The sequence below is a fragment of the Xiphias gladius genome, chromosome 2 (assembly GCF_016859285.1).
Source record: "Xiphias gladius isolate SHS-SW01 ecotype Sanya breed wild chromosome 2, ASM1685928v1, whole genome shotgun sequence".
Lineage (NCBI taxonomy): Eukaryota > Metazoa > Chordata > Actinopteri > Istiophoriformes > Xiphiidae > Xiphias > Xiphias gladius.
In genome coordinates, this window is record NC_053401.1 from 12,658,816 (window position 1) to 12,671,694 (window position 12,879).

The 12,879-nt window shown below is 40.7% G+C and overlaps 1 protein-coding gene across 1 annotated transcript in view; it reads left to right on the forward strand.

The window, feature by feature from the left end:
- Positions 1-1,161: 1,161 nt before the first annotated feature.
- Positions 1,162-12,879, forward strand: part of dock4b (dedicator of cytokinesis 4b) — a 110,626-nt gene continuing 98,908 nt past the window's right edge. The window contains exon 1 of the mRNA XM_040152902.1: positions 1,162-1,359. Within this exon, the coding sequence (XP_040008836.1) occupies positions 1,323-1,359 (37 nt within the window). The 5' untranslated portion in view covers positions 1,162-1,322. The remainder of the gene's footprint in view (positions 1,360-12,879) is intronic.

The following is a 12,879-nucleotide window of genomic DNA, read 5'->3' on the forward strand; positions in this document are numbered from 1 at the left end:
CGCTTTAGTTTCTCGCTGCGTTGGCGATGCCGCCGCATTCAAGTACTCCTCGGGAATTTCTAAGTTCCATCTATAAATCTCAGCTGCCACTTGGATGGTCATGTAGCTGTAATAAAAAAAAATCGAGCTAAGTAAACTGGACTTCTTAACAAATGCTATATATTTGGAGCAATGAAACAGTCCTTGAATTTTAAGTGCGGTGGCAAAAAGAAGTGGCCTATTGCATGTTTTCAACATTTTATAATTTATTTGGTTATATAACTGTTCAAGACCATTTGTATGGTGGAATTGTAGACACCTTTGGAGATGTTCACAACAAATGTATTTTGTTAATAAGTTAGGCTACATGTCTATCTCAGTTACATTCAAAGCGAAACAGTTAGTGTATGGAATAGTCTTCCAGAAATTCATCAGAAGGATGGGACACTTATCAGTAAAAATGCTCAGACAAGCTAGAAGGTTTAAAAGGTCAGTATTAGCAGATTTTCTATAGCTGAAACATGTTGAGAAAGAAAATTTGCTTTTATTTAGGCCTAAAACTTACTAGCTCATCCTTTTCTATAAAAAATTGGCTAGGGTTAGTGCTGCTAGCCTTTTATGCTACTAGCGCTTTAGCCTTAACCTCCTCTGTATTTGGTATGTGTTGTTTCACAATGTTACGGCAAATGTTTTTATTTTAAAACAGCCTCATATCAGTAACATACAGGACCTAACAATGTAACATTATGCTTGGAACCTGATATTTCTTGACCTGTACAAAGAGTAGTTAAATATGTTTTTGAAGTGGGAATGGCAAACGAGTAGCACTGAAGCAGACTCTCAGAGGTACACTTACAGAATGCTAATATAGTCTATAAATCAGCTAATGAATAGTTCCAATAATCAAACACTTTCACAAAGGACCTTTTAAATGATTTTATATTGAAACAGCTGCGAAGGAAAGTTTAAATGAACAGCAAAAATAAAAAGAAGCACTTAAATACATAAGTTTAAACATCAGATGGTAGTTTAGTTTTCATAGTCTCCGCTCCCTAATGTCATGCAATTCGGAAATCACAAAAAGACATCTAATTATTCAGGGCCCTATGAGAACTGACCTAGCAGTTCTCACATTTCTTGACAGCGCGTGAAGGCAGCACGTCTCCGTAACACTACGAGTAGCAGCAGCAGCAGCGGCAGCAGCGCTTTCTCCCTCTGTAACCTAAACAATGACTCCTACTACAGACCAGAGGAAAGCACACTAATAGAATGCGTTACCCAGCACCAAAACCCTGCGTTTCGCTGCCATTCCGACCACTCACTTAAATGTGCCGACCGTAAACATGTGGATACCTACTGAACATGAAAAATACGGCGTCGGTAAGTTTATTGCTTTTTATGTTTTTAAAACTGCGGTCCCCTGCGTCCACTCGCATTCAGTTGTAGGGCATGGGTTAATGTGTGGATGGGCTTGTAGAGGTGAACTGGCGCGACGGATGATGATTTCCACCGGAGCGAACTGTTTTAGTGAGTGATTGTTTATATGGAAGGCAGCATCGGATTTTCTTTCAAACAGCCCGTGATGAGAGCCTGGATTTCATCTGACTGCCACATTGCAAAGCATAAGGTTGTCGCTCTGACCCCCCATGGTTCATGGTTTGCCAAATGAGAAGCCACATTTTGATCCCCCCCCCATTCGTGCTTTGCCCTATTTCCCCTTTGCAATGTCAGGGTTTGAACTAGTGGGCTATTTTGACTCAGAAGTGCTGTGTATTTGCTCTTGTTACACTGTGTCTGTTTCAATTGGTGGTGGTGGTGGTGGGGGGGGGGATCAGCTGCTTACCACAGTCAGTCGCTGAATGTCTGTGTATTTTCCTCAACCCCTCCTAATTCTTCGAAAGAAAGGCAAATCTGAAGAAAAACAAAACAAAGAAGAGATATTCATCAATTCTGTTGTGTATAGAAAATTGATACTCCTCTGGACCGTGAGAGGTCCTGCAATTGTGTGTATCCTACAGTGCATTGTTCAAGGCTGTCGGTGGCTCTGGATCAAACAGTGAAGTGAGACAAACAAGCGACAACAACGCAGACTTTGTCCTGTTCGTGTGGTAGGAATTTCTTCTTTGCCTGTCTTTATGCGTGAAAAAGAGGCTAATTTAGATGCGGCCGCTGAGAGGTGGCTGAAATGTCCCATAATAACATAATAATATTCCCTAGAGATATTGGTCTCTGTGTGTGATGCTCTGGTCTCTACATGATCCCACAGCCTAAGTGAAAACGAGCCAGTAATCATTTTGTAATTTTTGCAAAGATGCCAGGAAAAAGGGGACTGTGAAAATCTATTTAAACTAATAAAACTGTGATTTGATAAGTGCTAAATCATCTCAATTATAACCCAACCCACCCCTTATTGGGCTTGTTTTTCTGTATGTATTTTATTTAGTTGCATAGTAAGGCTCCCAGGCTCTTGTAAATGTTGCCTCTTGTCCAAATATGCACTAGGTGCCACCTTACCACCGTGACCTGAAATCAGTGAAGCACAGTGAATCAAAAAACTAGCCTTTGGCCTCTCCCCGTCTGGTCACTTGACTATTCTGCTGTATATTCCCCTGGTATAGACTTGTTTCCCTTCCCTGTCTATGTCAGGGCTGACCTGCCATCAGTTACTGGGCAATTATATTATATTATACTTTATCTTGTTCAGGGTGAGTCCCATCGAGCCCATAGCTTCCACATTTTCATAGGGAGGGATAGATTTATTTCGTTTAGCTACTTAAACCCATTCCCTCCTGACAAAGTTCACTATGCTGAATAAAAGGAGGAAATTTATTTTGAAAGCTAAATACCCACCATTGTCCCCAAACTGCTAGAAGGGGCCCTGTTAATTGGATTAAGGCTCTTTATCCCCCCCCCCCCAATAACAGCAATAAGACTCTTTTAATTGGCTATGATTTATTTTTTAAGACATGTTTTGGCAGCCATGCATTTCCTTGTGGCCTGGTCCTTTTTGAGGAAGGAACTAGGGTGTTTTCCTGTTGTGAAATTCAGGCTATGTGATCTGCACACACACACACACACACACACACACACACACACACACACACACACACACACACACACACACACACACACACACACACACACACACACAAGATAAGGTTAGAAGCTATGTGGTGGAACAGGTTAGTTTTTACTTATAAAAAACTAACCTGTATATATAACAGTGGAGTTTGAGGTTATGACAAGTTGATGGGCTTCTGATCTGTGGTTTTGTTTGTTCTGTACATTCTCTATCAGTGTCTGGGGTGCATGTCATTAATTAAGTGGATCAATTAAGACATTGTTGTTCCCTTATTTTGCAGGGGAAAATGGTAACCAAATGTTTATTCTTGTGATAAACACCAGATGTAATATCATCCTAAATTATTCATGCCAGGAGGAACAGTTGTTACCTGTCCACAGGTCTCCACAACTTATAGTAAAACACTACCTGAAATGGTATTTTGTTAAATCACACCTCCGTTGAATTAACCTTCTTGGATCGACTTCTGTTTTTACTTTTCTATGCAGACCAGTTGGCTCCTCTATGGTTATCGTTGCTGTAGAATTGCAATGATATCTAAATATTAGTACAAGTAAGTCCCTATCTTAGCCATTTTAAATTTAGATATAGATTTAAATTTAGATAGATTTTGTGATCTCCTCCAGGTGCTTTCAGTGAACATTTTATCCCCTTTTGACGGGAAGGCAGGTTAACTAAAGGGGCTTGGAATTCCTTGGATTCTTGCAGGAACATTTGATCTTGGGCCAAATCGAGATTAGATCTGAATGTCAGTGTGTAATTGGAAGGTTGCAGTGTTTGATGTTGATTTGCCTTACTATTGAAGTGAGGCGCAGGGAGGACGGGGGCCACTGCCATTGATGAAATACGAATGGTCTCTCGGTGAGTTGATGTTAAGGCTCCCGTTATCCCACCAGTGGAGTGATTACTGATTTTTAAGCTGAAACAAGAAGGTTGGAAGATTGACGAGATTATGTTAGTATCTGATTCCTGAAAGGACTTGCAGGGCTTGGGATATCGAGACATTAGATTGAGCCAAGAGGGAGAATCTGTTTTATGAAAGTGATGTTTCTCAACGCAAAGATGGGTTAGGTTGCCAGTTAAAACAATGAGATTAAGTTAAAAAGAATAAGAAGAGGCATTAATGAATACAATGAAGAACTGGGATAATGGAATCTCGGATGATGGTTGGACACAGGAATGTCCTTCTATAAGCAGAAGATGGGTAATCCATCATAAATGTCACTGAAGAAAATCACCCTTTGACTCAGTCACTGACTACAGAAAGACTTTAGGCTGCAGTGTCATGTTTGAAGAGAGTAAACGTCAAGTTAATGCTGTAGACAGACAGAGTGATTCCTTTCTCCTCATTAAGGCCCTTTGATACAGCCAATCAAGCATGTCATTGCTCATCATAATTTAGACACATAATTAAACCATTTTAACGAGCTGGTGTGTGCAAGATGAATTCTCCACCAAAGGTTGATTCGAGAAGTTTGATTTAGTAGGTAACCCTATTCCATTCTTTGAGTGCTGTGGAAAAAGCAACTAGCTCCATCAGATAGAAGACAGAATGGAGCTGTGGCCTGATTGAATGTTCCTGCTTAAGGTCTGGCTGCGATGGAGGGCCAATGTTGAGCCTTGGGCTTTGCTGCTCTCCCGTGACTGACATTGCTGGTTCCTCCCTTATGGGGATGTCGCTGTGGTTGATGGGGGGTGGAAGAAGGGGAAAGGGGGTGCTGGCGTGTGTCAGGGTTGGACTCATTGCCAGGGTGTCCACCCTGCCCAGTTACCCCCAAATTCAAGCCCCTCCCTTACACCACAATCCATAGGGGATTAGCAGGTTGTTTTGGAGGAAGGCCCTGAGGCCCATTCCACCATTATATCCATGATTCCCTAATGCAGCAAGCCCCAGGGTGATGTATGGGAAAGGGTGGGGGCTGGGGGCGTGGTGAGGTGAAACCTACCAGCTTGTAATTTCTTCCTCGCCCGCCACATCGTCTCCATCTGCAGAGATAGCACCCCTTCTACTCTGTGTGCGCACACAAATTTGAACATGTACTACTCCAGTGCAATCATTCAGCATGGAAGGAGACTGTAGGAGGCTCCCTTGCGAATTGAACAGATGCAGAAAAAAAAAAGAAGAAAGCAGCAGAGTTAATGACCCAGCCCACTACTATACACAAGCTGTTCCCTAGTGTGCGCATCATGTAAGGGTTAAATAAATCTACATGCACATGTGACATATGACGGGCTCAGTGAGCGTTTTATTCATCACTGATACACCCTGACAATAATAGCCATTGTAGCACAAACATGGCCCGAGACAGGACGAAAGAGTTGGAGAAATGCCACTGCTAGTTTGCTTGTGTTATTCGATTAAACCATGCTCTATTTATTATGGAGCTGTCAATTATGAAAGAAAACACCAAAACCGCACAAACATTGTCTGTTTGTTTAGACTCAGGAGCATTAGACACAGGAAAAGGAGACGGTTGTGTGACCTCAGTTATGTTGTGTTGAGATGAAAATATTTTATCTCTTTTCTTTTCGCTTCTCTTGAGCTTTTCTTCACTACACACACCGGGGGTACCCCTGTGAATCCCACTTGAGTTGGAGACACAAACACGCACATACTGTAATTGTCTATCCACATCCATGTATAATGTTGATACAGGCAGCTGCAGGGAGATTTCCTGCATTTCCACTCCAGTCTGAAATGCTTGCTGTAGGGAGATGATGCTTATACTCTGAGATGGCCAAGTGATTTTTAGTTTATCAGAGCGCATATGGCTTTTAGTAATAGCCATTATTTCCTGTATGGTTGACAGGAGTTATTGGTTTCATATGCTTGTCTGTCTGGTGATTTCTTAATATCCTTCTTATAGGCTCTTTTGTGCACTATTGGTTTTAGGGCTTAAACTTACAATTATTTTTATTATTGATTAATCTGGAAGTTTTATTGCTCGATTAATCCATCTTCAGGTCCAACGTGTCGTCATTAGATGTCTTCAAATGTCATGTCATAGGTCTACTCAGAAAAATAACCTGGCAAACAAAATTATCATTTGGTTTTTGGTGATGAGATTTTCTTTGTTTTTGAAAAACTGAAAGAAATTCAACTCGATATCAATCTGTGATCCTCGCACGAGAGAGGTTAATGGGATATGTCCTATTAGGAATTCAGCAGCTTAACTGATCAGTAGCTCTCCTGTAGTGGAGGCGAGTGTGGAGTGTGTATGTGTGTTTTTGTCATTTGTGTGGGCGGGGGGGGGGTGACAAACATTCGATTTTCATAAATGAAGGGTGTCTGCCGGTGACAATCAGTTTGATTGGCGGGTGAGAAGAGCTGCTTATGCATCATAGGACACTTGTTTCTTGTGCTCATTTATGGTAGAAAAACGATCGCCTGCGCTGGTCCGGCATCAGTGACCTGTGTCCTGTGGCTGTAATCCAGGCTCACATGTATTGACCATAAAGGAAGTGTACATTGATTTGTGCGAGCGTTTGTCTGGGTGACCCAGTGCATCGTATTGACCTCAAGGCTTCCATTTTCCCATAAACCTCACTTTAGTAATAGCTACTTCTGCTCACCCTCAAGTTACTAAATTGTGCTTAATTCATTATTAACATGCTAATAAAAAGGAATAGTTATGGTCTGCTCAGGTTAAATCTTATATTATGAGTGGATTATTGATGGCTAATAAAGTGTCAAGCCTTGTTTAAAGGACATATGCATAATTTAAGAAAGTGAAGAGCTAATGGCCATGGCTGTATCTGTCTTAAATTACCCTGTTAATTCTTGAATATAGTATTGGCTTCTAACACTCTCACTCACACAGTCAGAGTGGGGGATGTGTAACCAGAGGAGATTGCTTTAGTCCAGTTCTTTGTTTTGCTCTGCAGTGTAATCTATTTCTCTGTGGAATGGTTTGTGGTGTTACGATGACACTAGTCATCACAAGTCCACACTAACGGGAACCATTTGGATACTGTAAACTCAGAATTGAAAAAATCAAGTCTATCCTTTTTTTTCTCGTCTTTTAGTTTTCTGATGATTGGCAAACAACAAACTGATTTCTTACCGCCAGTGGTTGGATAATTTTTGACATGATCACTGACATAGTTAACTGTACTCTGTGCACTCTTATGCCAATTATGTGTATCAGCATACAGTAGCTGATCACAGATATTCGTGTTGCCATTAATACGTTTACTGTATGTAAATGTAAGTTTTCCCATGTATGTAAATAGGGCTGGATATCAAACCTCAATAGAATTTTGAGTGTAGCTCAAAATTTGTTTGTCAAAGGCTTGTGCCTACCATGAATGTACTGAGCAGGACATTTTACAGTTAATAAACCAAACTTGTCAGTGCTCTCTGTTGGACAAACTATGTAATTTTGTCATTGTCTCTAAACTACCTTAAACATATCTTAGACATTTCTGTACTGAAAATTTTTGTTACATCTGAGATAAACTAATGATGTACCAGCCTGGCCAGTTTATAGTTTGGTCTCTACTTGAGAGTGCCAACTGAAATGCATACGTGGTTTACGGTATCAAAAGTACTGATCCTATTTCATCATTTATGCTATAATTTTGCCAGTTTCACACTATTTTGGTTTAGCAAAGTGGCTTATGTTATACAACATATGATGTGGCTGTGTTAGAAAGTTCGTTTTGTTTTGGTAAAAGAGAAAAGTAATACAATTATACATGAGCAATAAAGATCTTATGTTCCATTCACACGACAACGCTAAAACGCCCTTTAAAACTCTATAACTGTCCTCTAAATGATCTAAATGATTTATCCTACAAATGATTTTTGCAGGATAAATCACTAGCTTAGTGTGGATGGTGTGGATGGACAGCCACAACAGAAGACTAAAGATGCATTTGTGGACATGACCTAAATTCACCTAAGTACCAAGATACTTAAAAAAAAAAAATGCCTAGAAAAGTATGGCCCTGCCAACTTCCTCTTAAAAGCATTTCTGTCCCGTTCTGGTCACTGAGGACACTGTCAGGAGTTTGTCAGCGGGGAGATGGTCAGGATTAATATCAGCGAGACAGACACAGACCGAGGAAGAGGGTGAAAGGTTTTCAGACAGAAAGATGGTTGACGCCATTGCTCGACCTTGACCGGGAGTTCACTCACACTGCTGTCCACACCTCTCTGGCCTCATCTGTTCCATCTCTCCTTTTAATTTTGTTTTGTAGTGCCTTAATTAAATGGAAATGCTTTTGTATTTCTGTTGAACTGAGTTGGTTTCCTCTCACTTCCTGTTCCCCCATTTGTGTCTTTTTCTCTCTCCCCCTCCAATCTCCCGCTCATTCCTGCAGAGTGAACTGTTTCCAGAGACAGCAAGTCACACTGTGATGACCTTTATCTCACTTTCTACCGCTTTTTTCTCATCTGTCATTCACTCACTCCTTTTTTGTCTGGCTTTTTTTCCCCCCATGCCTTTCGTTCCGTAGCCCACTTCCCTCTATCTATACTGCAGTCTGTTTGAGCTTTATCTCTTTCCACACATGTCTCTTTCTCTTTTTTCTTCTCCCCACCTCTGAATCCATACTCACCTATCCCAGATATCCCCAGATACTATGTGTGTTTGCCTCTTGTGTGTTAAAGTCCATGTAATCAAGGATACATGCATATTTGTGGCTGTGCTTTTCTATGTGCATCTAATGTTGCTTACATGTTTTTGTTTGCTTGTGTGCATGTTTCTATGTTGTATTTCTGGCTTTGTGCTTGCAGCAGCCCCAGTGGACTGCAATTCTGAAGATGATAAAGCACTATAGGGGCTTTGGAGTAGAGCTGTAGCTACAGTAGATTTTTTGTCCTCTGTTTTTTGTTGTGCTACTTACATTGTTCTTCATCACATTGTACTAACCATGTTTCCTTTTAATGGAAGCATATCATTCTAAAATGAGGTATGAAAGCATTGAAAACTATTGTTTTATACTTGTTGGTAGTGTAAAATGTAAAATCACTAAGTCCTGTTCTTTCAGATCAAGGAGATGTCGTTGTTGACAAAATAAAAAGATTTTAGACCCTGGTTGCTCACTACTTTGAAGATATCAAATAGGGACTTTTAGTGTCTTTTTTGTTGCCTGTCCAATACCAAACACACAAGAGCAAAAGTGTAAGAAATTGATTTTGTTTGAGAACCAGTCCTGTATGCTACTATGTAAGAGTTACACTAGCTACATTAGGAGCTCTGTCCTTTTCTTTGTTGTATTTTGGGAAGCTAGTTAGCTGTTACCAGAAATGGGGTTACCTTCATCAAACTCATCAGGTTGTCCTTCTCATAAAAATCCTTTCGCTCGTAAAAGTGAAATTACAAACAATAAAACATAAATCTAACCTTGGTTGCTTTTCCAAGTATGTCTTAATATCATAAGCTAAGCATACAAAATGGCTGATGTTAGAATGAAATACAGACAATACATGAAGCTGCATGTGTTCTGCATGTATCACCTGGTGAAGATGATGACTTTTTAGAATTTGTCAGTCGGGGACAGAGTTTTCAGCCACCTCACGGAGTTAGCATTAATTAGCTAGCTAGCTACATCCGATAACATACATAATTTCAGTTAGCAAAATCGAAGCCTGTTGTCAAGAAATGAGACCTACTTTATTCTACGTCTCTGTGAAATGGTAGACCCAGTGTTTCAAAAACAATTAAAAGTGGTAAACCTGCCACCGTTATCTTTGTAAACTGCGAATGTGCCATGCAGGAATGGAAAGCTTGACTGGCATAGCAACAGTAGCTAAGGTGCTTAGCGAATGGTCAGTTGAGAATGCAGAGATATTAAACTGTTTTACATTTTTTTCAGGATCTGTCTTTCATACGTCTATTACTTAAGAGTGAATGTACTAAGTAGACAGATGGTATATTCACTTGGTTTGGTTTCTGTCCCATCGAGTCTGTTCTCTTTATGTCCTTAGAAACGGTTTGCTGGCTACAGTGCAGAAACAACATAAGAATGACTTTGCATCCTTGTCATTTATGCTGTTCTGTTGATTAGATCAGTTCAGAAATGACCATGAAAACTCTGGCAAAAAGAGAGATTGCACACATACTCCACAGGTATGTCATCTCATCGATGTATTTTGACTGTGGGCTCAAGAGCTTTGGCAGTGACATTGATCGGTTTAGATGCCTCTCTTTCTTGTGTGAGACTGAACTGTTTTCCCATCTCCATCACTCTCTCGGTGTCTGTAAAGATCACACTGGGAGGATCAGCTGCTGGCTGGCTGAGTTCTGCACAGCAGTCTCTCCAACCTTGGCTGCTGTTAGCTGTTTGATTACCTGCTCATTATGTGTGTCTGTGTGTGTACACCTCTGCTGCAGTTGAATCAGTGTATATACAGATTCTACATTTGCTCTTTGTCCCCTTTAAGGTTTGCGCGCGTGTGTGTGCAAGCATTCTGTTTCCTGCTCTTGCTGTGCCATCAAAATGATGGCCTGGCTCTCCTCTGCATATGAACCTGCTGCATGCGAGGTGCTGGCTCACCGCCCGTTCTCCTTACCTCTCCTCTGTCCGCTCCCCTCACTTCCTCTCTCTGCCTGTACACAGAAAAGCCATTTTAATGTGAGGTTGACTTTCAAAAGGGCTTTTCATTGCAGCCCACCACTGCTCACTTGCTCACTTTCGTCACAGCTCCTTTTTTCGGTCAATTTGAAGTGTTCAGGCCAGTTGCAATTGATTTGTGGCATGCAAAACTGCTCAATTGATTGAAATTGCTTTATTTTATAGTAGCAGAAGGTATAGAATGTATAGTATTCTGCATTTCCTCGCAATGGTTTTTCTTCATTTAGATTTATGGGGCAAAAGAACAGAGGAGTTACAACTTTGAAATGAGATTAACTCCAATCTCCAAGCTCCAAAATATGATTACTTCGAAACTGACTGTTTCTCCCCTGCTGATTGATTCTTATGAATTCCGTAATTAATTGTGTGGGTGTTGTAAAGTGTTGTTGCCTCACAGAGTTAGTTTATTTCATCAGGTTGACTAAACCTCCAACTGCGCCCCAGTAAACTTCTTACGTCTCCTCTTTTCAACCCAATCTCTCTGTGGAGACTGTTCCTATTTGGAATGTTTATCCAGTTAAGAGGAAAGTTTTCTAACCAAGCAGACACAAACAGATTTCTTAGTTATATACTTGTCTTGAATGAATTAGCCTCCAAAACATCTGAGCCGCCAGATCATTTGAAGTGTTGTTTGTCTGAGGGGAGAAGACCAAGTGTCTGCCTGCTTCCTGCCTCTCATCGTTGATTGAATGGGGCCTTTTCAGCATTCTTCCAGCAGCACGAAAGGTTGGCATCACAGTGTATAGTAGGGTTGATTTGTTTCTGCTCCTTTTCTAGAAGTTGCATAGAGGATTCCTTCTGGTGAGGCTGGGTTTTTCTTGTCCTGTCATTTAAAATGTTTTAAAAAAACATGTTGTTAAAGGAGAAGTTTGACATTGTGGGATTATGTTTATTCGGTTTATTGCTGGCAGTTAGATGAGAAGATCATTACCAATCTCATGTTTATACACTAAATAAATAGCAGGAGCAAGCAGATGGTTAGCTTATCTTAGCATAAAGATTGGAAAAAAGATGAAAACTGGCTCAGTCATAGGTAACTCAATCCACCTCTTTGTTGTTTAAACCTTATAAAACGTGAACTGAGCCAGGCTAGCTGTTTCCCTCTGCTTTAAGTCTTTATGATAGGCTGTGATATTTGTTTGCCGGCTTTAGCTTGTGGTATCAATCTTCTCATCTAACTCTTGGCGGGAAAGTGAACAAGCATATGTTTCATAATGACAAACTTTTCCTTTTATGAGAATGTAGATGCTGTACTGATGTTACACGAGCTTTGTAAAATAACATGAAGCAACACAGCACTAGACCAGGTGTCATTCCAAACACTATTATCAGTTTCTTTTCTGCCCACCAGGCGCTACCAAGTGGGATTGGCTTTAGTGGCCCTTTTTGCCAAAAGTCTAACCTCACACCAAGCATCCACCTGGTGTCTTTATTTTCCTGCTTCCACCAGTCATACCCTCAGGGGAGAGAGTCTGAAGAACTAAAAGCGGAAAATGGCACCACTATAAGTGGTTTAAATGGCTCCCTTTTGTGTGGTGGTGAGAGGGGAAATGCGAAGGAAAACCTCCACTGCAGGAGCCTTTGTCTAGGGAGTAAAGGCACTTAGTCTGGGCGATGATGGCAAACGGACACCTCGGGCAGTTGTTTCAGTGCAGCAGAAGAGATGACAGGAGAGAATATTGTTTGTCTGTATGCTAGCTATGCACACAACATGAGCACAAACTATGATCCTATAGTGGCTTCCCTCTCAGTGGATGGTTCTCATACCTTGTGAGGCCCCTGGCTATTCTTGCTAACAAGCAATTTGGGTTGAGAGCTGGCCTCAGATAAAATATACAGACACTGGCATGGAAATAGTACAGAAGCTTAGGTGCCAGTTAGAAAATGCCCGCATTTACTGGTATTTATTGCAAGAGGTCATTTTGTTTACAAATGTTTTTTTTTTTTGGTCAAATGAACGCATTGAGATTGTAATGGTTTGTTTCATTCCCAAGGGCATCTGATTTTTAAAAGTAGCATCACAGCCCAACAAGAAGCATTTTCCCATTGAGAAATCTTTGCTGTTATTGGATCAATAATGGAAATCTCTTTTTTGAATCATGTATACTCCTACCTATTTATCTACAGCCTATTGACCTATCACTGTTTCCTTTTTGACTGTGATGGTCATCAAAAAGACCAGTGTCAGCTTGCAGTCTTTGAGCACTTTGAGCTTTTTGAAGAAAGATGCTTTCATG